This window comes from Perca flavescens, chromosome 19 (genome assembly GCF_004354835.1).
Source record: "Perca flavescens isolate YP-PL-M2 chromosome 19, PFLA_1.0, whole genome shotgun sequence".
NCBI classification, from domain to species: domain Eukaryota; kingdom Metazoa; phylum Chordata; class Actinopteri; order Perciformes; family Percidae; genus Perca; species Perca flavescens.
This window is the reverse complement of record NC_041349.1, coordinates 20,746,153-20,771,917: the sequence shown is the minus strand read 5'-3', so window position 1 is coordinate 20,771,917 and position 25,765 is coordinate 20,746,153. Positions and strand designations below refer to the sequence as shown.

General features: G+C 40.6%; 1 protein-coding gene across 10 annotated transcripts in view; it reads left to right on the top strand.

Annotated features, from left to right (window-relative positions):
- The window catches only part of LOC114574022 (adhesion G protein-coupled receptor L3), a 219,952-nt gene that overhangs the window by 118,022 nt on the left and 76,165 nt on the right, over positions 1-25,765 (top strand). For 6 of the 10 annotated variants that reach the window (XM_028606302.1, XM_028606299.1, XM_028606301.1 and 3 more), the window contains 3 exons: positions 5,241-5,350; positions 18,083-18,097; positions 20,776-21,576. In XM_028606302.1, the coding sequence (XP_028462103.1) occupies positions 5,241-5,350; positions 18,083-18,097; positions 20,776-21,576 (926 nt within the window). The remainder of the gene's footprint in view (positions 1-5,240; positions 5,351-18,082; positions 18,098-20,775; positions 21,577-25,765) is intronic. The other 4 variants (XM_028606304.1, XM_028606305.1, XM_028606303.1 and 1 more) reach the window with 1 other exon arrangement.

Here is a 25,765-nt window from a genome sequence, read left to right as displayed (position 1 = left end):
AGTGTAGGTAAATGAAAACTTCAACATATAGTGTACTTCCAAGTCGCCCTCAACCCTTTGACTCCTGTCTGCTATGATGGAGCTGGTCAGTAGCCAGCAACACAGTATGTATACTATGTGATGCATGGGGCTGCCAGTACAAACAGGTGTTATAGATTGACTGTCAAAAAAAAGACTAGAAAAAAACATATGTGGACGTATATAAGATAGGATAAACTAGTACACCTTTTTTCACAGCTACTCGCATACTCTACTCTGTCCAACTTCTCAGGCAGATGCTATATGGAGATATAGGATTTATTTTGGGATGATTGATATATTCATTTGACTATTGTAGTGATAGTGTAAATAAATGCTACCAAGACAAATAAACTACTATTGTAGTTACAATCAGCTGTGTCAGTGGCTGGCTTTAGAGCATGTTGTTTTTGGGAATGATCACATAGCCTTAAAAAAATGAAGCTAAATCTTTCCCACTGACTGACATCTCCTGTATCGAAGGCTAGTTAGTAAACAGTATACCTCAGGAAATTCTCATTGATCACGGACAATGATTATAGATGTTCATATATATAAGCCCATGCTGTTTCTCTGTTTGTCCTTTCCTTCATATTTCTGTGCAAAACACGAAAATGTTTCACTTCGACATCAACTTTCCAGTGCCATTCCATAAGGAAGCGCAAATTAACTTTGCTGAGGTACTTTCTGGTGTCATTTGATAGACTATTGCAGCAGATGGCCCATGGACATGGGTAGCTTTTGCCATTTTCCAGCTGTAGTGACAAACAACAAAACATTTGTCAAGTACTGGTCCACAGCAATAATGCAGATGAGTTAATAAAATGAGTGGTTTCACTGAATTCCATCACCTACACCAACCCTCCCTGCAAAGCAATAGCATGGTTGTTCCAGTTTGTTTGATAATTGTTTGATAAGTGACTCAAAATAATTGGAACATGTAAAAGATACATCATTCTATAGCAGCTCCACAACACAAAGCTTGATTTGTTTGCTCCTCAGCAAGCTTCTCTGCAAAAGGCTTCCTCAAGGACTAATAAGTCCTCTTTCTGAAAATAGCTACATTAAACCACACTCTCCACCTACCTTTAAATACTACCTGGTTTTACTCTAGAGCTAAATGCACAATGCTCAAGGCCATTTCTCCCCTTCTCTTTGTAACATGTTCTTGGGGTTTTCATGGGAGTTTTTAAAGGTTGTTTTTTTGTGTTGTGCCAGGAGACAGGCTGAATGAGAAAGGATGGATGCTGCGGCGTGCAGCTGGGAAAGATAATGAATTAAGTTGACCATGGGTGGTGAAGACCATCACTAAAGCGTAATGGGTCCCAGCAGAGGGACGGGGATATTGACCCGTCCGTCACTTTCCTTCCCCGCGCTCCCCTCCCTCACTTTCTTACAAATACAAACTCTCACAAGTGTGTATACAGCCTGACACAGACACCCACTGCAGTGTACACATAGAGCAAACAATACCAACATACACTTTGTCTTGCGCACACACACACTCCCGAAAAGCACCTTTTGCATCTTTTTCCTCTTCTTAACACGAGAACTAACACCAGTGTGTGCGTGCATGCGTGTGAATTTCTTGGAGGTGGGGGACTTTGGCTGTGTTTGCTCTTTTTAACTGAAAGCAAATGGAGAGTTTGCACTTCCTGACAGGGACTGTTTCATCAAACATATACAAACTGTGGGAAGGACTCCACAGAGAGGCATCCCCACAATGCAGAATGCCAGCTGAACCGTCTCTGTTCTTATTTGACTTACTCCAGGCAAACTTCTTTGATATGAATTCTATGGAAGATCACTTGAAGCAATTTGGCATGTTGGAAGCAGATTAAGCATTGCTTTTTTTTTTTCATTTTTTTTTTCATCCTGAACTTTTAAAAGCTGCCGAACCTTTCTCTCCTTCCACTTGGTTGGTATTTTCCTCCTGATATGAATCACTTGAGTTCTGAAGGGGAACAGTGGCGCACACCAATTCTTATTTTTATTACTCACCAATTTGGACAAATCTGTCTAGCTCTGACAGCAGCTGCACCATCCCTGCCTTCGACTGCTGGCTGTTTCCTTTAGTTTTCTTTATTTTTCTTTCATTGATTCAATTATTCACCCATCGATTCATTCATCTATACATTTTTTTTGTCCTGTGTCAGTGGTCAATAGACTGAGGGGACTCATCCCACTTACATCAGAGGCAGCAGCAGGATCAGCCAGCGATTATAGTCATTACAGTTTGTGCTTACATAGGGCTCTTGTGCTTTGTGCCACATCTCCCCTCGTCAGCTGGCAGTCTGAGCTCTAATCTGCCAGTTATAACAAACAGCAGACGAGGGAACAGGAGGATAAACCTAGAAGGGGGAAAAAGTGGGAATGCGGATAGAAAAAGGGGCAGTTGGTGGCCAAATTGCAAAATCAAGTGTTGTGTCATACAATCTTGGCTCTGCCAATATCACTTAGTATTGGTGTACAACAGTTATATTTGTTCAGAAGAATACATTTCACCTTTTGTTTGCCAGTGGAGCCCGTGCTTTCAGCAAGAAGGCAATTAGAGCATTTAGCTTGAAGTAGCTTCTAACCACCTGCTGTGTTCTTCCTATAGTGCATATGTATTCCCATACATATTTGAATACATCACTCAAAGTGGATTCATTTGCCTCTTTCCCCCGCTAGTTCAAAGGGCTCCATCAGAGCCAAGTGTCTGATGAAACCCTGATTATCCCTCTAATTAGTAATTGAGGAGTCGTTGTGACGCGTGGCGTGGGCAGCTTCTCCTGCTATTGATCCCCCTCCTACTCTGCCATTGATTTGCACTTGATACATTTAATTGTAATTATTTCTCCACCTTATTTTATCCCCCTGCAAGATGCGGGTGCCTCCAGGACACTAACGGAAAACTGATCATGAGGTATTTGTGTGTGCGCAGAGGTAAAAATGCACAGCGGTGATAAAAGGGATTTTGAATATGGGTCAATATAGATGCTAAGGCGGGCATTAAGTTTGCAATCCATGTGCAATACACATAATGATGTTTAATCCCCCTAGAGGAAGTTATTACAAACTACGATTAAAATTCCAGATTTGGTCCTAGTTTAACTTCTAGGGCAGCATTATTGGATCCACAGAAAAAACATACATGCATGTTGTCCATCCACACAACAAGCCAACAGCTATGTTCATTCGTGTGTGTTTGTGTCTCGTGCTCCAACATCTAGCTATACATCTCTTCTCTCCATCTCACTTCTAATTCTTTGTGACACTTAATCTTAACTTGTGTTCTTGCCTGCTGATACCCCTATTCCCCCCTCCCCCACCCAGCCACTAGTTCTAAATAGAATATACAAGAAATGGTGGTCAGGAGGAGATGAGAAGGCTGACTGTAATTGTTTTTCGGTTTCATAGGCTTGACCCCTTATTTATTGGACTGGCAGTTACTGCCTGGGAATTAACTCTTCATAGGCAGGGACAGTCCTCTGACAGCTGACTGAAGTGAGTGGCAGAGGGTGATGGGGGTTCATGAACCCATAAAGCTTGCTCGACAGACCATATCTCATTACTAGGTTGGCTTGAAATAAGATGGGCCCCTTTTTGCTTGTCCCTCACTGGTTCGATTGATTAGCCGGCAGCCAATCAATGTTAATTAAGGTGTAGAGAATCCTTTAATTGTGGCGTATGAATCATTGTGTCAGACCCTGCCTTGACCTTCACAAGACTTACACTGTAAATGGCCTTGCTGGGGAATAAATACCTTTTATATATTGCAAGATAATGATAGTCCATAAATGAGTATAGATACGATGGACGGCGATCCTGTACATACCGTAGCAGCAGGCCTCATGAGGATCACATACACAATGGGTGCTCAAATGGAGACTGGACCCACCTTCGTATCTTATTTTTTGATTTTGCAAACACATGCAGAGCGGCGACAGATCAATACATGTCAGAACGTTTAAGAGTTAATGTTGTGAGATAACTGTTGCTATTATGTGTGGCGAGAGGCTCTCTGTGCATATGAAGTAGGGCTGTGATTGATGACTGTCAAAAGCGAAATGGCACATGAGAACACCACCGGCACCATAATTGTGTTTTTTAATGAAGACCTACATTTGATGTTGGAGCTGATTTCGCACTGATTGCATCTACCCCCCCCACCTCCTCTCCACCGACACCACCACCATCCATCATACAGTAATAACAATGTAACCTGTACATGGTTTAAAGCCTGGTTTCAGGTCCATGACTTCCAATCTACCCCTCAACAGAAAGATGAATTTACCCATGAGAGTGTCTCCTGAACCTAAAATAAGGGTGACCTATCTCAACATTAAACATGTCACACAACTCTGCTCCAATATACCATGCTTTATTCCCTTAATGTTTTCAATTTTCTTGCCTCAAAGAGGGTGGTATCTGTGATTTTCTTTTCTTCATACTGTATGTGACACACAGAAATACAATATAGCTAAAGCTGCATTGCAGTTTGCCTTTTAAAACAACTTATACAAAATAAATTAACTCTTATATAAAGATTGTTTTAAAGGGTTTACAATAGAAATACAGAAGTTCAAAGATACAAGACATACCATAAAACACTGCAAGCAACTTAAATGCAATACTATCATCAGTCCATGGGATTGAGTCCCAACTTTTCAAAACAATATTTTCTTTTAGCCTTTTTTTTATATCCCTGGCTAATGTATAAGTCACTCTCCAACTAACCTCAACACATCAATCCTTTAACTAAAATGTACTCATTTTAAAATAACCTCAAATCTAGTCCTTGTTTAACCTTCTATGCTTTAAATGGTTACTCCAGCAATTTAATATTGCGCTTCTATAAAGTGAGAGGACTACCAAGAGTCTCCACATCCCCAGTTTGTAATACAGGCTCCCTGATGAAAATGTGTAGACATGAAGCCCATTGACATCATGATGACACAGAGGACAGTATTTATCTAAGTGGAGTAGTGCCTCCCGTGAAAAAGAAAGTGTTCAAATATAAAAATCCTACTCTGTTACTATGGAAAGAGACCGGGTGAATCATTTTCATAAACAGTGGAGCTTCATAATCTTCATAATATAGGCTACATAATTAAATGCTTTCAACTTCATTAACCATACGCACTAAACATCTGACTAATGTGCCGCTGTATATTGTGGCCATTCAGAAGAACAAGATTGTCTGATGTTGCTATTGCTGCTCTTTTCTCTGTTTTCAGATGTAATAACCGGACCCAGTGTGCTGTTGTGGCTGGACCAGATGTATTTCCTGACCCTTGCCCGGGAACCTACAAATATCTGGAAGTCCAATATGAATGTGTACCCTACAGTATGTATTCCTTCATTCTCTCACACTCTTAAGCACCCCCCCCCCCCCCTTAATGCTTTTACTCATTCTTATCTCTTCTTAACAGCAGTGACTCATCAACAACCCAATCAATAAGCATGCCAGTAATGTTCCAATTGTTCAAAAATATCTTGAATGTGTCGTGCAGTTCAGTGGAACAGATTAAGATGCAGAAGTGGATGTAAAGACAAGTGATGATTCCTGGGATCCAAAAAGCATAACACCCTGTATGAGTACAGGAAACATTATTGACTGTGTTGTTTACATGTGAAATATGATACAGTATTTGTTTGGAGGAATGTTGATGCGATGCTGTTGTTTATCAGACGTTAAAGTCTTTTTAACTGACAGGAGATTACTTTTTCTTCATTTTCTTCATCCCGCATGGCATCAATTATGTCAACAGTGTGCCAGCTTAAAGTCATTTTTTCACATGTAACATCCGTTGTGGGATATTGGTTGTGTCATTTATTGAGGATAAAATAAGCAGATCCTAGGTTTGTACTGTAGATACAGTAATAAAGTGATACAACAGGCAAATCATTTGAGACCAATGGGGATTGGTTAACCAGAATAGCTGTGTGGGAATTATGTTGTCAACAACATGCTGAAAAGAAGAAAAAAAAACTGCACATCTGTTAATGTATTCAGTCAAAGGAAACGTTCACTACAAGTTCACAGCGCTTTAATATCTTTGAGGAATCATGTCTGATCATGTCATGTCTCCGTTAGCCAAGCAGCAAGAAAGGCCGTTTGATTTCTGTTCAGTTCAGCTCAGTGGACGCTAGTTAATGTTCAGACTAGTGAGGCATCTCTGAAGGGGGTAAATAAAAGGGATTTAATTGGTGCAGCAGTTGAAAAATACCGACAAGCTGTACATTACTTGAGTGGAAACATTTGGGCAGGGAAGGGAAAGATCAGCATGGGGTGACAGGATGAACACACAGAGAGGAAGTCCAGGTGAGGCCAGAGGAAGTGGCATGGACATTGCCATATGACCTTAGGTATTGTGTTATAATGGCCTTTAAAGTGGAACATCAAAGTCACAGCAAATATGTTTGCCATAATTTCTGACTGGCGTTCTAAAGTAATGATTTGAAACTGGAAATATTTGGTCATTTATCTGTGTGGTTAGCTACTGGGTTCAAGCAAACTCTAATGATTCAAATTCAAATCAAAACCATCTTTTGTCCTTACATGGCTTCCCCTCAGTAGTCTTCCTGTCAGGAGCTTTCATGTTGTGAAGTAAAAAACATTTCTACCTGTGATCCAGAGCTGGCAGATGGCTCTTTTATACCTGACTTCATTTATTTTATTTTTTTTTATCTCACCCACCCAGTGTCAGCGTCCTTGCGAGGTGTCCATGTAGAACACTGACCCAACTACAGCTTCTGCAATAGACAGCAGCACAAATTGAATCAAGCCTCTAGTTTTCATTGCCACTCTGAGTTCAGTGCGCTTTGCTTAGAGTGCTAAATATGGACTCTATTTGTCTGAACAATTCTTACCTGCACAAAGCAATATGGACTTGTCTTTCCTATTACTCAGATTTTCAAGCTAGCATGCCATTGTTTTAACATCTTGTCCCAAAAGGTTTTACCTATAGAAGCCAACATTGTATTTTTTTACCCAGCATAGTGAGGGAATATGTTCATGGTACCTGGTTGCATGGCTTCTGTCTTTGCCAATCCCACTGGAGTTTAGTGGAATCCATTTGACACAAAGCATTCCCAATTAGTTGATTTCCTTGACTACCCACCTTCTACCACAACAGGGTGACACAAGAGTGAAACATTTTTATTCTCCTTTGCCCAATTCTAAATAATTTCTACCCGATCACAAACGGTTACAGAGCTTATTTCCAGTCCCATACCACCCTGATTAAATTATTTTCACTGCAGGCTATTGATTTCACTTTTCTGTGATATTTAGATTACATAGTCACACATTTTGACACCATGTAAAAAGTCTCCCATCCAATGCAGAGGCTTGGTAATGGCACCCTTTTCCTATCCCTGTGATACAATGTACTCACGGACTCACGGCATTCCCATTCAGTTGTCTGCCTCAACTACCCACCTTCCACCTTCTTTTTAATAATATACTCAACTTCCTGAACAAAAGCCAAGCCTAAACATGAAAAAGGTTGCCTGAATTGTTGGAAAACCGCTTCTGGCTAGTCTACAAATCTAGACACACCCTACCGGCAGCAAATGTAATTTGCAGCCGGGGGTCTAGCAACTCTCCGTTGGCTTGCGAGCTGGAAAAAACAAACTGGCCGGGCCAATCACATCGTGTATAGAGTCGGTGGGCGGGCTTATGGCTGCTGCTGCTGGGAACAGCGGTCTTCTGGAAGACTTGGAGTTAAGCTTTTCTTTGAGAAAAAAACTAAGTACGGCACTGAAGTCATTCTTGAAAAAGGAAGATGTTTTCGGAGTTTTGCCAACCGGATACGGCAAAAGTTGAATCAATTAGTTCCGCTACCTTCTCCGTTTCTCTGCCTGGTTGTAGCGCTATCCTATCACGTGCAGAGAGAATTTGAAAGACAACCGTTTATCCCGCCACTCGGATTGAGCCCTGTCAGTGGTCAGTTCCCAGACCCAACATCTTGATGTGAGCCTGGCTTGTCAGGCTAGCTTCTGGCAGCTTTGTTTCTGTAACATCGGGGCCGCCTAGGGGTGCACTAGGGAGGGAAACGGGGGCACTTTGGATTGTGCCCAGAACCATCGTAGGATACAACATTCTGCTGGCAACGCATAAACCTTGCAGAAGTCATGTAGGCGTTTATTTGTATATTGAGTGGGGAAGCAAAGTAATCACAAACGGTCACTAGAGACGGATTTTGAGACACATTTTATTGCAGCTTGTGAATGTTATTCATCCGTGACAGCCCAGTGGATTCACTCTCTTCTTACCTCCCAAATATAGAAGCAGCCTGGAATGAGTCACATTTAGAGGCAGTTCTTTTTATTTTCATGTCTGGCTTAAATTTGGACTACCTTGCATAATCAATCATGGACCTCGAGAACAATGGATATCTCACGTTGCAATCTCAAAAAAAAAAGAAAGAAACTAAAGCTAAACCAATTTGCTTGTCAATTGGACAAATAATCAGGTATGTCAATTGGCAAAGGGGTATGACAGCTCAATTGTGGATGGGCTTTTAACACAAGTCTCTTCACCAAGTTCCTGAGACAGACTGACAGATTTGAGGGTCTAATAAGAGAAGCAGCCACCCATGACGCCAACTCTCCTTCAGTGGTGGAGTCTTGACTCTGTATTCCACTGACAAGCTCTCAGTCCTAATATTCTCCCTCACTCCCACTAACATATTGTCCTTTAAGTGCTCTCACTGCTTTTCTTTCCCCCTATATCCCTTTATTTGCTCCCTCTGTTCCCTCAACAGACCCTCCTCTCTTCTTTACCACCTTCCCTGACAGCTTTTATCTATATTCTGCTTGTGGAGCTTCTTTTCTTTTAGGATAAATTACCGCTCTCTTCTCCATATCTGTGTAAGCCGGCAAGATTGTACAATGAGATCCACCGTTAATAATGGCAGAGGAGTGTGCTAAATCGATTGACGCATGCCGCATATACAATATTGATTTTATTAATTTGCGATTTGATTCGCTCCATCAGCTATAATGGGGTAATTTTTTTTTTTTTTTTTTTTTTACAATTATTACTAAGAGTGCCGGGGTCTGCCTGTGCTGTGTAACAGTGTCAGAGCACAAGGTAATCCATCATATTTTCATTTAAGCTAAATAATTATTTTATATGAGCTGTGTGTGTCATGTGGGTAAATAACACTGAAAGAAACGTGGAAGATGGGGAAAAAAAACAATTGATACATGATAATATTGGATTAAAAACAAAGTACTTAATACATACAACTGAATCGAATTTGCTTGTATCAAGTCATAATAGAGCCATGTGAACATCCGGGTACACTCATTTTTCATCTGCCAGAGGTCTATGTCGTCTTTGTACTAGTGCAGTTTGTGCATGCTCCCCCATGCACTTTACAGATTAGTAAGGCTACCCTCAGGCAGAAGTGATGTGCTGTCCCTTTATGATGACTCATAAACATGACTCTGCTCCAATAGCTAACATCTGTCTCCGCCCCGCCCTCTCACCTTGACTTTCTATGGTTCAGCGGAGAGGTGCCCGTCTATTCTCTTAGTGCCTTATTAAAACCTTTCTCACCCTCTTTCTCCGTCTTTCTCTTCATGTAACTTCCACTTTAACAGCTCCTCCCAAAGGTTGAGCTCATAGGCGGTCAACACAACTGTGTCTCGCCACTGCCTACCCAGTGTTCTTCCTCCGCAGTAACAACCCCTGTGTGGCCCCCTCAAATTCTCAGAATTGTCATGCATTCAAACCTGCGTTGCCATGCGGTGTCGTTGAAAGAGTCTTTCTGTTGTTGACAGCTTGCGGTTACCTTTCTTGTCCTTCTCCAGAGCATCAGCCATCTCCCTCTAGTAATTAGATGTACCTTTCTGCGTAGTTTCCATGGCAAATTGACTGATTTGGTCCAGGCGAGCGGTCAAACCCCTCGTCCCAAAAGAATTAAGAGATAATTACCCGTCCTTTCAGGGAAACGCTTTTGTTCAATTCACTTTTCAAAATTGAAACGTGTGTGTGTGTGTGTGTGTGTGTGTGTGTGTGTGTGTGTGTGTGTGTGTGTGTGTGTGTGTGTGTGTGTGTGTGTGTGTGTGTGTGTGTGTGTGTGTGTGTGTGTGTGTGTGTGTGTGTGTGTGTCAGATGAGGTGGCGGGAAAGTGAAAGACAGAAAGGCAAGAAGAGAGTGGAAGAACAAAGGAAGAAAACCTGCTGGCGGTCTGTTGCTATACATAAGCCACTAGTTCCCCCCACTGTTTGCAGCTAATAAGGACAATGTAAAATCCTGTCTGGCACAGCATGATCCAGCTCAGCCCTGTCAGATATTGCTCACACTTTGGTAGCTAAGCCAGGACATATAATCATGAAATCAATTCTCCAATTTGAACCGGAGCGGTGTAATCTTGAGCTCATACCTCATAGAAACTTGCCATGTAATTTGTTGAGTTTTTTTTTTATTTCCAACTTACCTAATTGTTTTTTAATTTGTTTTGCTAATAATAACACACCTAACAGGTTCAGGGGGCCCTCATTGAATAATGGAGGAGATTGTTTTGGCATGTTTTACTCAACACCTGCTCCCAATCTCTGTCCTTCTGTGTTGGCAGGTGAAACCATGAAATTGATGCTGTACACATAGCTATCACTTACAATGCGGCTTGGGCAGATTGTGGTGTGATTACAGGGCCCATTATGCAGTGGTCACACCTAAGGTAAACACCACCTGTGTGACCAGGATGGGACTTCATGGCTGTAGCATGGACACTGCGATTGGGTAATGCGTCTCGTCAGGGTTACTCATTGTTTTAGTGTCTCTACACCAGTAAGGATTTTGGACTATTAATAATAATCATGCCCAAGCTGATGTTCAAATGTAGCTCACACTCAGTATTCAAACATCATCAGCAGTCTACCTTCCAAGCACCCAGCCAGTTCTCTTTGCCTTGGATAATCTTGCAGCAATTTTAAGCTTCTGCAGGAGTATGTTGATGCTATCAGTAAATCTACTAAGCAGATTGTATAGAAGTTCAGTGGCTTTTTGCCCTTGAGCTTTCCAATCCACGTTCATCAGGTACTAGTGTGGGAGTGAACAGCTTGCCAGCAGATACATCACACAACCACACCCTCCTCACGCCCCACTGAAATGCCAGTGAACATTAGTTTTCTTGTTCAGACAGTTTTTTTTCCCTTCTCCCCACCTGAGCGACCAGCTCCACTTCTTCCCATGTGTGAAGGGGGCCTGTAATGCCATCACATCACTCAGTGACAGCTGAACACTCCCCAACTCAGACAGCAAGCTCCGGTGACTGACTTTCTGTCACATATTTCACACACAGATTCACGTTGATGTCGTGGCTTGAATTTGAAGAAATTGATCTTGTCGCAACACATTGCTTTTGAACAGAACTTTGCGGAAACAATATTTTTTATAGGGATTTACAGTACAGTTACCTGTACAGTTTGTAGTCCAACTGAAATTACAGTTAATTGCCTTTTTTTTGCAGTCACAAATAATGTAAACATAATTTAAAAAATGTGTTTGTTTTTTTATTATTGAAAGGAAGAAAAAAAAAAGCTCCTGGGAGTTGGAGATATAGCCGAAATGTTCTTTTTCATCAGGCCTCGGTGCAGTCAGTGTCTGTGCTTGATTGATAGTTTAGCTAGTAGGCTCATTTGCTGCAGGGATACAGAGAGACAAAGTATACAACTGTAGTTTATAAGCCAGTGACAGACAGTGTTTGTCAGCAGTGATATTGAAGAATAGACCACACCAGAATCTAACGGTCTGATCTTCAGAGCTTTGCAAGTTTTAAAGCAGTTAAATATGCTAATGTTACACCTGACTAGTTCATTGGCTATCTACCCTGAAAAGTGACTTTGGCAGTGCAGTTTCCGCAGTGGTGCAAGATAAGACATGTATGTTTCTGGTTAAGAATGGGGCATTAGCTGGAGAGCTAATGTGGGTTGTTGCCGTCCAGAGTCTGAGGCCCTTGCCGTCTTGTGGAGCAGGTTGCCGGCCGTCCAACTGTGATTAAAGCATGATGTTACTTCTCAATGCAAACAAGTTTAAAATAAAATGATTTGATTGACTATAGCATTAGAAGAATACACGGACAGGGATGCAATTATGAAACCAAAACTATGAAATATAAATTTCTAATAACTGATTTTGTTTCTCAACTGGGAACCGACCCAGCACATGCGATTTACAGAGCAGACATGTATGCTGGAGCAGAAAAACATCAGTTAAAAATAAATAAATAAGATCATATTCTCATTATGCGTTACTATAAAAAGTAAATATTACTTAATACAATATTTGATTTTTCGCCCAGCCCTGTTTACTATTATCACATGGAAATGTAAGCCTCCCTGAATTAATAATATATAGTAATAAATACCAAACTATCTACTACTACATGATGTTCACATTTTCATAAAAAAAAATATGGCAGTTTCGGAAGCTGGATTAAAAACCATCCTCCAGGGAAAAAAAAAACAAATCTTTTCCCAGTTGAAAGGCGAGATAATTGCACAGAGAGGCTGTGATTACCAATGTGGATAAATGGTGGTGTGAAAGGGGTGATTCTGGACATGTGGAAACTGTTTTTCCCCACTAATAGCTGAATAAAGTGGTGTAATCTATCAGGCTCTTATTTTGTTCCAGATGCTTTGCTCAATATACCGTACATACAGGATCATCCTTGTTTTTGTTTTTTTCACGGATAGACGAAAATGTACACACTCAAACATATTGGAATAAATGCTCTTGCATGCTGAACAAGCTTCTGTAAATGTCCATGAACACTGCCATTTATATAACACAAGCAGAGCTTTTATCTCAGTGTTTCCTCCAACAGCTACCCACACGCACAAACACAGACATACTCAGGCATACGTGTCTGAAAGAGTTGCTGGGGTGCCAAGTGTCGAGGATATAGCACTAATTAGAGATTGGTCTCTTCGGGGGGTCTCTCCTTTTAATGATCACCATACTAATCAAAGCTCTTTTTCCATTTCCATTTTTTTCTTTCTTTCTTTCTTTCTTTCTTTCTTTCTTTCTTTCTTTCTTCTTTGTTCACTTGTGGTCCACCATGTCCAGCCACACACCCGACTAAACACCCTCTTGCTTTTCTCCCCCCCACAATTCCCCCCCATCCCACTGTTCTGTTCCATTATTACAAGGTCCTTAAAAATCAAGACATATTTCAGGAGCTGCAATTATGTTATTTCTGCTCAAGTCGTCGCTCTGTTCCACACAAATGTATTTAATTTTGTTTTGCCTAGGCTGCACTTGTCTTTTCTCCTTCTGTTGATCGGTCCCACGTGGGTAGCAGGTTGGATGAGCGCCAAGTCCTTGCACCTGTCCCTCAAAGAGAGACAAACACACATGCATGCACACAGACAGAGGAACAAGCGCACACACACACACACACATGTACACACACACAGCATTCTGCATTGTCAAGGTTATAAGATAGCATAGCAGCTTCCCTGTAGGAGGGAGAGAGAAAGTGATGGAGACAGAAAGGAGACACTACGGAGGAGATTGAATAAGTACGAAAAAAGGAGCACAAAGAGAGCAGACAAGTGGTTGAAAGAAAAAGAGGGCTGTTGAGAAATGGAACCTGTAATGATGGTGTGGAAGCACCAAGCGAGGGAAATGATAGGAAAAAAAATGAGGGAGATGAGAGAGAATACAGCAAAAGAGAGATGGTAGCCTGCGTGTCCTCCCCCATCCTTAGGCACATGCTATTCAAAGCCCCGTAATTTCTGACATTAATTAAAAAGCTGATGGGATGGAGTTAAGGGGTTTGCACGGGCTTTCTCCTTAGTAGAGAGAGAGAGAGAGAGAGAGAGAGAGAGAAAAAGTGAAGGAAATATTGCAAAAAATATTGCAGCCATTCCACCATGAATCTCTATTAGCGGCTAATGATACCATTCTGATACCTCTCAACCATTAGTGTGAAATTGGGAAGCGTTAATTATTCAAATGAAAATCCATACAGCTGCCGCTCATATGACAGGGTCGGGGCTTTCAGTCGCTCAGGGTCCCCATTGTTAGCTGCTCAGCGTGTGTCTTAAGCAGAAAGTAGACTACAATAAGTATGCAGAGCGACTTCTCAGGTGAAAATTACATTTGAAATTATGCATTATCTGAACAAATGCAGTATGGACTATATTATGCACTGGTAATATAATTGAATTGTATAGGGTATGGCTGATCAGCAGGGTGCTTCTGCATTGTCTGCCTATACTATCACTGCCAAAGCTGAATTACGTGCACAAACGTTTTGGTGTAGTCTTTTATTATTATTATTATTATTATTATTATTATTATTATTATTATAACGATAATTAAATAACCTTGACAAAATATATAATTTTAAAGGGAAGCTATAATGTTGGTTGGTTGTTCAGTTTATTAAATTTGGTTACAGCTTGACCAATTAGGTAAGCTGCAGCAGCGGCAGCCATGTTGCCTTTTCCAGCTCAATGTGTTTGGCAGCCTAAACCATACAGCATCCAGACTGTTATAAGCTGCATGCACACGGTGAGCTACTCTTTTGCCCAAACATGTTGCCAGAATTTGCCCCAACTTGGCCAAGCAATGCATTCACTTAAATGATGGCCTGGTAGAACATGTATCTGATTGACTGTTTCCATAATGGTCATAAACACAAACTGACCCCAAAAAAATTTAAATAATATTGGTTGAAAATGACCTACTCATTTGTAAGCATAGGCTGTTTCTAGATCTGTGTAGGCAGCAGTTTTCTATCCCTGGACTAATCTCAAGATAAATCTCATATGAAAAAATAAAGTGAGGAAGTGAGTAGCACTGAGATATCTTAGAGCCTGGCACTTAACCCCAAACTGCTTCTCAGTGGCTGAAAGATAAGAGTGCTCGCACTGGGCTGCTTCCAGGTGTGCCTATGTGCAACTGTGTGAAGCAGGCTGTTGGTGAAAAGAGCATTGGTCCCTGACAAATGTATCTATCTATCTGTCTGTCTGTCCGAAATGTTGTTTTCCATGGCCCAAGGAGCTTACACAAAAGTATACACTAATACAAAAAAAGCATCATAGACGAAAAATAAGCTAATAACAGTAAAACAGTGACAATAACTGAACTTTTTCAATTTGCAAGCCCAGGAGATCTGTACATTTTTAGAGGATATTCTTTTCTCATTTCCAATGATGACATTTCTTCCTTCTGGTTTGCTTTGGCATCCAAGGAATTACAGCTGGTCATTTCTTTTCCTCTAGAAAAATGTGCCAGACCGTTGTGGTTCTCAATGAGACATCCAACTGTCCTGCCCATTGCAAAAGCAGGATGAGATATTTTCGTATGCCAATTCATCCATCAAATTGGTACAATTAAACCCTGACCCGGGTACAGTCCCCAGACTCATCATACATATTTTTTTTCTAAATTGCGCAATTAAATATGTGTTTTAAGTAATTTGATGGCCACTCAATACTCATCATCTCTTTTTCAAATAATTAGCTCGTTACCCAATTCAGTATTTTAAAGTTGATTTCATTAGCGCGTGTGTGGCGTGATTACCATTAACCTCATCATCACACAATTCAGTCGAGTATCTCTTAATTGTATTACTGTATACCTTCAAGTTTCCTCTAAATGAGCTGACCATAAGTAAAAATCTTGTTTTTGCCCTCAGCCGGGCAACTACTACGGATGTAGTATAGCAGAAGGAACCAGAGGGACATGCCAGACTGTATATATAACCTATTACATGATGTGTCCTTAAATCTCAGGACTTCATCAAGTGTTTTGGAACAGAAGTGCAGATATAGGATCATGTATAATGTAGAGCCTACAAATGAGGTGCTCAATGGCTTTTCATAACTTCTCATATAGTTAAAGGTAGCTCCTAAAGGACCCTTATTTTTTTTTTATTGTATTTGTGTGCATATTTTAAATAGTTTGAGTCTTCTTAAACATCAGAGCAGACAAAGAGAAGGTAGAGACAAGGATGAGAGAGAGAGAGAGAGCGCTAAGTGCTTTTTAGTGACTCAATGACAGCCGTGACCAAAATCGCATTAAGGTCACAATGGGGGTGGTGGGGTGGAGTAAAGAAGCTTCTCAAAATGAATCAATTCTCCGTTTCACTCTGCTTTTCCTGTTGCTCCACTTGTATCCGTGACGTGGTTAAGGTGGATGTCCAAGGCTCGTATCACAGGTATATCTCAGCCTATACTGTATTTGCAGTGAAAAACGAGTGGACGTGACATGGAACAAATTGGTTCGAGTGATCCGAGGGGTGACCTTGCTGCACCCAGCAGCCGTTTCTGGTCAAGCGACGGGGCCACATCCTGTACAGTAGCCTCGGGAGTGAAGTATTTCCTTGTCGGGGATTTCATCCAAATCCTTTACTCCCTTCTCACACCATCTCCCCTTGGCCATTGCATCATATACCACCTCTCACATCCCCACTGTTAATGCCTTTTTCTATAGATCATTACCCTCCTCTTCCCTCGCCACTGTTAGCGATCGCTCAATCAGAAATGCCGGCCGCCCCGTGGCCCCTGTTATGTGCCCGGTGCCCATGGGAGGTGAGGAGGCTTCAGTGGGGGACGTTTGACAATTTACTTTGACTTGATCGATGGGGTCCACGTGTAGTTCCGAGTTATTGGCAAATTTGAGTTGCCAGTAATAATGATTCAGATGTAGCCCGGAGCTATTGTTGCCTGGCCACTGTATGGACTTATCGTGTTTCAATGACAGCTGGAGTGTTTGCTGTTGATGAGGTGTCGTGCTGTGCCAGCGTACAATTTTATGATCTGACAAACACACACGACTTGTTGAAAGTCGCTCACCTCCCCGTTATTTTCTCTCTTTTTTTGCTCTTTCCCTCACCCAACACAGGTCCTACTCGCTGCTTTTCATTGGCTCACCGCCCTGCATTAATATTGTTCTCCCCTAATAACTTTCCCATCTTTCAAACTCAACCCCACCCGCCCCTACGCACTGACCTCCATACCTCACTCTGTTGCACTCTACATTTGGAGGAGAGGACTCTTGTAAGCCCTGGTAACAGAGGTTAATCCTCTCTTATTAGAACCAGGATTACTGGAGAGGAAGGGACAGGACCAGCAAAATGCCATGACTGACATAAAAAAGCAGATATTTAACAGCCTTTCAGTATAGTTGTTGAGCCGTAGAATCAAAACAGATTTTGCATTTCACTTTCACCTGCAGCCATTCACATTTAATAAATAGGTCATACATAAAAAAAGATCTTCTTGCCTGTAATCACTGCATGTGCATACTGTATTTTACAGCTGGTGAACATAGTGCAGCGTTTATCAGCTAAAGAGACAGATATTTGCCCATAGGAATTGGTAGAAACCAAAACCGATTGATAAGGAGATTTAACATTGTAACAGTCAGGTGGTCACAACTTCAAATTAATGCCAGTTTGCTGGATATGTAAACATGCAACAGTTTGCTAACACGTTAGCCATACCAGCTGGTTCCACTGAACCCAAATGGACAAACAAAAGCAATGAATGCAGGTCTTAGTCCAGACAAAGGACATTTAAAATAATTTTCATCACTGACCATATACTTATACTGATAACATACTTTAGATAGCCTTATCAGTCTGTTTAGGTCATACATGACAGAATTATCAAGTGTGAGACTACAACTGTGTTTAGTGTGAAATGTACTCAATTTACATGTGATGGACTATTTTCTCGCAGTTGGACCTTAAACTTGTAAGCTTGTTAGTAAGTGGCCACATGGTTGAATTATTTTATCGTTGCAGAAAAAAGTCATGTACACAGCCATCACTGCAAAAAAAAAAAAAAAAAAAGAAGAAACATCTTGTACAATTTAAGTACTGATTAATCTGTCTTTTTTCCTACAGGCTCATGGGTAATGCAGTACTTTGTTCTCCTTCCTAAAAGATATGGTTGAATGTTTTGTGTGTCTATTCTACTAACCCCATGCTCTTCTGTAGTGTATCGTTGTGTGAATGTGACAATTAAGACTTTTTCCAGTTATCACATCATTAATATGTTCTTTCTTTTTTTCTTTCTCTCTTCCCTTCATGCCTAAAAATAGAAGTGGAACAAAAAGGTAACTAAATGCCAACAACTTTTCTTCTTCACCTGCATTTTCATTCGGGCATAAATAGGCTTGCATTTTTTCTAATTTTCTTTTTGGTGATGGGGTGCTAAAGCAAATCTCTGACATTTGTAGGTTTGTGGTCATTGTATGGTTTATTGGTGAGGTTGAACATGTCATTCATGGGGGAAATACATATTATCAGTGAAACGGGTGTTAGAAAAAATGTATTGTCCTGTACATGCTGCACCATCCAAAATCAGTGAATATTCACTGGACCTTCATTCCTTGTTCATCATATGCATCACAGACTGACGTTGCCACATATATCAGACCATTCTTTAGGGTAAGATCATTATAGGCCTGCTCTCCAGTAAAATCCCTTAACCCTGGGATGTTTTTATTCCCTGTAATAACTGAAGATTATTCCAGCTCTGCTTTATCAGCTGCATAATATTAAAGGAGATGGCTATACAGGGTGATCAATAGTTTGTCCAATAAGCTGTCAGCATTTTTGATTATAGCTCTAACATAATGATGGCTATAACCTTCAGGGACTCACCAGTCAATACTGGAGACAGATCAAAGCAGTCATATTCTTTACTTTATCAGCAGTGCAGGTTGCTGCAGAACATATGCTAAATCTTCAACGTGTGCCCCAGGAGCATTGTGTTTGTAGTGTTGTACCTTTCTACATGAGCTGGAAGCACGTCCTTTGTCAGGCGTTAACTACAAAGCTGGATTTAAGTCAAAGATGGTAATGGAATCATTAAACAAGACTCAAGAGTTCTGCTTTAATAGCTACGCAATAAATTTGAAGTTTCAAAGTAGTCATTAATTAATGACGTATCACTGAAATCTGTGGCAAAGAGAATGAGCAATGAAGCTAATGTCTGTGTCAGTTTTTGTGAAATTCCCCATGAAAGCCATGATTGCTTTTGTATCACTTCTCTAATCTTTCATTCACTCTTCCATGTTTGTGCTTACATCCTTAAAAAGCATATTTTACAGAGCCCAGCGTGCTGTCAGTATAAAGCTTACCTACTCTGACCTTGTACCCCAGCACATCTCGTCTTTTTCAACCCTAGAAACAGCCCTCTTAGCATTTAGTGGAGCATCCGCTGAGATGTGTGCCAAGGCGCTATGTCAACGGGACGCAACTCGACACATTTTTCACCTGCAGGTAGACAACATGTTTAATCTTAAGAGATTACAAGGGAAAGAAGGCTCTGTTTTCGCTGTCTCTTTCTCCTCCGGCTCGGAGCGCACAGCTTTTACCTCTCGACGGATCTGCAGCGAGAACCTGTCAGCGCTGTGTCAGGCTCCTGGCCCATAACAGTGCAAGGAACCTTCACCCACACATTGTTTTTCTATGTGAAGTACTGCGGGCCCAACCCTGTGGAAAAAAGTAAAACTGTACTGTCTAAATTCTTTATTGTTTGTATCAGACGTACACTTTGGATAGTATTTATTTTTGTTTTTTAAACAAAAGCTATTTTGATAAATACTTCTCATCTATGTTTTGGTGAGTATAGTAATATACATATGTTTATTAATATACATATTTTATTTCATGTTATTCTTTGTCCTTTTGTTTTAACTTCAAGAGTAAAATTTTAATTTAAATGTTTAACCTACTCGGGATGTACAGTCACTATAATCCTGAATGCAGATGTCATCTTTTTAGAATGACAGAAAACAATAATTGCCTCAGTCCAAGATAATCCATAACAGACTGAAATTAGCTTTCGCACTATTGACCTGCTCCAGCTGTATTGCCTTGGCCAGGCTTTATCAGATTTGAGTACAAACCAGTTCATATATAATTAGTTTACTGTGTGTGTGGTGTTGTAAATCATGCCGCAGACTAAAAATGTCATGTGGGTAAAATAATAGACAGGCAATCATTATATAGATGATGTAATTACTGTATTTTTGTCTTTTGTTTTCTTGCGGCCTCAGACAATAATTACAGTGTGGCTATTTATCAAAATCTTCTAACTTTTTGTCTGTTTAATACTATTTATTAGGATTGCCACCTGGGTGTTTTAACCTTTTTTCCCGATGTAATTATATATAATTTAGTAGATAGGTCCCAAGAAGCCCCTTTGTAAAGGGAAAGAAACTAAAATGATAACATGTGGGTGAGTCAGTCTGTGGTAGGTTTTAACCGCACCTTCTGACTTGTTTCTGGTCTACATTAAGTCAGAAGAGATAACCCTCACTTAATCTATTCACCCCTCCCTACAAGTATGTCTCTTCAGTGATACTGTAAACTAATTGCCTTCAGGCTCGGAGACTAACTGAATTAGAAGTATCATACAGTATACAAAAATTGTAAACTGCATTAAGTAATTGAAACCAAACCATGGTGGTTGAGTTTGTAAATTTCCCTGTTTAATTTTAATTTCCATGCATGGTACATTCCAAAACTCGGAGTAATCCAACAAATGACATGACTAATTACATTCTTTGTCTTGACAGTCAGTAATCTTTTCTGCATTTAATCTCTGATCATCCCAACACTGATGAAGATGGTGTGACTCAATATCTTGGTCTTCACAGTGAAGAAGATTAAACTGCAGATTTCGACTTCAGTGTAGTAAGATCCAGTTGCTGTTTAATTCATTGAGGTATAATACCTGCCAATGTAACTCTGTACTTGTCTTTCCCCTATTTTGGCTCCTCAGTATTCCTGTGCCCAGGGCTTCTACGCAGGGTGTACCAGAGCGAGCACCTCTTTGAATCGGACCACCAGTCAGGAGCCTGGTGCAAAGACCCTCTCCAAGCCTCCGATAAGATTTACTACATGCCCTGGACACCCTACCGCACCGACACGTTGACTGAATATTCCTCCAAAGAAGACTTCATCGCCGGAAGGCCGACAACAACTTACAAGCTCCCACATCGTGTTGACGGAACAGGCTTCGTGGTCTATGACGGGGCACTCTTCTTCAACAAGGAGCGCACCCGCAACATTGTCAAGTTTGACCTGCGGACTCGTATCAAGAGCGGCGAGGCCATCATTGCCAACGCCAACTACCATGACACGTCTCCATACCGCTGGGGAGGGAAGTCAGACATTGACTTGGCTGTTGACGAAAATGGCCTTTGGGTGATTTATGCCACTGAGCAGAACAATGGGCGGATTGTCATCAGCCAGCTCAATCCCTACACGTTACGTGTTGAGGGGACCTGGGACACAGCTTATGACAAGCGCTCAGCATCCAACGCCTTCATGATCTGTGGAATCCTGTATGTAGTAAAGTCAGTGTATGAGGACGATGACAATGAGGCAACAGGAAACAAGATCGACTACATCTACAACACAGAGCTAAGTAAAGATGGCTTTCTGGACATCGCTTTCCCGAACTCCTATCAGTACATCGCTGCAGTGGATTACAATCCCAGGGACAACCTGCTGTACGTTTGGAACAATTACCATGTTGTGAAGTACTCTCTAGACTTTGGAGCATTGGACAACAGACTCGGTAAGACCAACTTATTTCTTTGTTTCGTTCTCATAATATTCATACATGTTAGTTGTTTTTGGTTTCATTACTTGGGTCAGTGCAATTCAGCATTTCAGTGCAAAGGGTTATGACAACAGAATGTTGTTTTTTTCACTATAAACTAGATAGATGACAACGAAAAATCACATACATTTGGTTTTTTATCCATGAATTTTGGAACAGGGCTCACATTCAGATCGCTGTCTTTTCATAAATAGGATAAAGACATTGGTCCGTCTAGCCATCCAAATATTTAGTTCAGAGGAAGGTATTCTAAAAAGAAATACTGGCAACATCGTCATGAAAGTTGAAATGGATTTGAATGGCTGATTTCCTAATACATCTGGTGATTTACTGACCTTTCCTCAACATCAACTATCTTTCCACTTGACCACAACAAATACTATCAAAATATAACTGGCAAATTACCAGTTTACTATGCAATCTCCACTTCCCAGGGGCTGAATCTGAACACTCCATAAGCTTTTCGCTGGCACCACTATCAGGCCAAAGTCCCTTGAAAATCCCAATAGACTCATAGGATTATGAAGATAATCTACAGGTAGATTGCTATAAAGTTTGCATGACACAGACTCCCAAAAGAATAAATACTTTAGCCTATAATTACTAATTTGATTTACTTACACACCAAGAACAAACTAAATTGAATATCAAAATTATTATCATCATGTTTGTTCCGCTCCACACTTTTGTATTGTGGGATGCAAAGAACAGATTGGCTTGGCAAGCTTTTACTCTTTAAGCCATTTTTTTATATTTTGGTCAAGTAAAGCAACATGATAAAATATATATATACATGTATGTATATATCTGATATAAAATGTAGCACCTCAAGACAGTGTGGGCTGGCGATAATTGGCTATATGGAATGCTGCTCAATGTGTTACTTCTGTATTTTTAGTCAACTGCCAAAATGGAAGTGAAATAAAGTTAAACATCCAGATAGATGTTACATGATGATACTTTTTTTTTGCATAAAACCGCAGTTAGCAGTCATATGATGAGCTTTATCAATTCTCATTTTATGATGGTGATGAGAAATATTTCTCATTCACAAAAATAATGCTAACTAAATAATTGAAGGCTATGCCACATTGGGTGTTTAACACTGTAAGTGTTTCACATTTTGTGTTTCAGCCTCAAGCTAAATTTTTTGACTGACTCTAGCTTTTGCCTTTGCAAAGGAACAAGCGACTGCTCACATTACACTTCCAAAAACTCTTTTGAAAAGTCTAATTTCTCCCCTCCATTGTTCTTTTTATAAATGGATGCTTGTTGAGAAGCATGAAACAGTAAAAAAGAACCAGTTTCGGCACACCGTGGTAATTCTTTGCGCTATATCATCAACAGCTCTAGTCAAAAATGTCACAACTTATTTGACTGTGAACAACCTACCTCTGCTTTCTCCTCTGGAGCTTTCTCTACCCGCTGCTTGCCACTTTCATTTATTTTACTTCGCTGGCTGCTACTAAACCCCTATTCTTTTTTTATACTCTGAGACCTGCATCAACACATCCAATAATATATTCATTCATTCTGTGACCATTCTTACAGTGTTTGGTTTTAATGATACACGGCTAGCTAAACCGTAATATCATTTGTTGTAGTTAAGGAGAGTGAAATGGGGTTGTTATGTGCTTTCTGTATTAAATGATTATCCATCACTAATAGTGATACACAATGACCACATGCACTTGCATGTACTCACACACACACACACACACACACACACACACACACACACACACACACACACACATATGCAAATGATAAATTCTCAGTACTAGACTTCCCAGGGAGATGTTGAGTTGTGTGTTTGGCTGCTTATGTGCAGAATAGGCTGCCCTCCAAAGAGGCTGCTGCATGAATATAGATAGTAAAAAGTTGCATTAAGTGGATGGATGGAGTCAAAGAACAAATATAAATGTCAGATAAACAAACTGATAAGAAATGAAGGAGTGATTGTATGGACTATAAACCATTTAATTTGATCAACTCTGACCAAATACAGAAAAAGAGGATTCTGGTCAAAGCAAGTGCTTTTAGCTGTGCATGTTTTCCACACAATTGTCTCATGAGGAGCCTAATTGTGAGATTGTAGGATAGATACCTCAAAATTGATAAAATCTGCATTACTGTGTACACCACTTCACCACACACAAATTAGTCTGTATTTGCTGCTGAATCATAATGTTTGAACTGCAGGGAGAATGCGCATAGATCAAATAGCTAAATGTGATCGAGGAAAGGTGGAAATAGCGGTGACAGAAACTTGCAGCAACGATGGCTGCTGTGAAAGAGCCACAGATGTGTGGAAGATGAGGATTTTGAAACTATTTGTTGCAAATGTCTTTACCAAGAATAAAAGCTGAAAAACACAAGCAAAGTTATTAAATTCATAAAGGAAACATAAATGCTTAAGGCCAGCACACTATGTAGAGTCTAAAGCCGATGTACCTTTTTCTGCAAACAAGAGAAATGAAATTTGATCCAGTGTCAGTGATCATCGTGCCTGTTGACACTCCCAGAAAGCTAATTTCCACCTCCATGAGCATGCATGACCTGGAATACCAGTAGATTATGGTATATGGGCAAGAGAGAAATGGCCAGTCTACAGCTTGGGGTCGCTACCGTATGCCCAGCCACATGGGCCAGTGCCCAGCACCTGCTACAGGGCAGTAGGCAGGGAGGGACAGGGTAATGATATCTGGAATTGCATAAAAAACAGTATCTGGACTTGGATTTTGATCCATTTTTTAATCTCTTTCAGGAAAGGATATTTTAGTTTCCCCTCAGCCTTTTGGTAGAAAGTAGATGAAAGTTCTTTAGCTCACCAAAAACAAACCCTATATGAATAAATTCAAATGTAATTCATGGAAAGAAACCTATTTTTCCTGCATTTAGAATACTCCCCACAATACTCCTGTGCTAATTTACTGTGCAGTTGCTGAAGTCTCTTCAACAGGCTGCAATATTTTTGCCCAAACAGGCTGTTTTCAAGGACAGATGATCTATGCCCAAGAGTGCTTCCATGACAACTCCATTGGTAATTGGTAAATTCACTGAACTGTTGATAAAAAATCTCCTGCACTGATTGCTCTTAGCAGGCAGATACAAAAGCTCTATTTTAGCATTTATCCACTTTGCTATATTCAAGAACAACTGGGAAATTGCTCTACGATCTTCTCTTAAAAACATAAGACAAAGATACAGCACATACAATCCTTGAATAGCCAGTAGACCAAAAAATTCAATGTCCTATAAGTAAAAGGTAATTTTGCAAGCTCATTTGCGAAGGCCACAGTGGCCTCTCCAGAGGTTGCCGGCCTTCTGAATGTTGTGGCAAATCATTGTCTCCTGACTATTCATGACCAAGGTCTCCAGATTTAGAGTGTTCTCACCTCTCCCATCACTCTTTGGTTCCGCTCAATCATCCCCTCCACTGACGACAAATTGTAGGTTTTTGTACGCAGAGGCTTGCAAACACCTCTGAATGGAAAAGTTGCAAGAATCAGTGTCAAGATAGCAAGTAGTAAAATTGCCACTGACCAGGCAATCAACCTTGAAAAAAATGCTTCCATCAAAACCACAACGTCACCAACTTTTTACTGAAAGCATGTCACTGCTCAATAAACCATCCATCCATTCTCTTAACCGCTTATTTCTGTTCAGTGTAACGGGTCAACACTCCTTCAGACTCAACCAAAGCATATGGACTATGTTATGCATTATAATGCTGCTGTACATGCTCTGTTTTGTAGCATTTGTGTTGCCCTCTCAGAATAAGATTGTATTTACTCAGTGCTGATTGCCAGTTTACTCCAAAATGATAGTATTAGTAACTAATGCAAATAAGAATCTTGTGCTTGGGGTGAATTGGACTTGCTACATGCAGTATTGTTTCCTTTAACTTGCCTGGAAACATTACTCCTGGCCTCACCTTTACCAGAATAACCTCTGAGCTGTCTGCCACAGTGAGCATGAGGCACTGAGGCACTGACTCCACGGGACTGCAAAGACGAGGGCAGCCACATGAAAAAAATTACCCTCCGTCTCACTCAATTGCTGCTGCAGCACTAACAAAACCCATGCTGCTTATGCTACATCATATTTACCTTAACTTAGATGCAGTTTTTTTAGGTTCAAT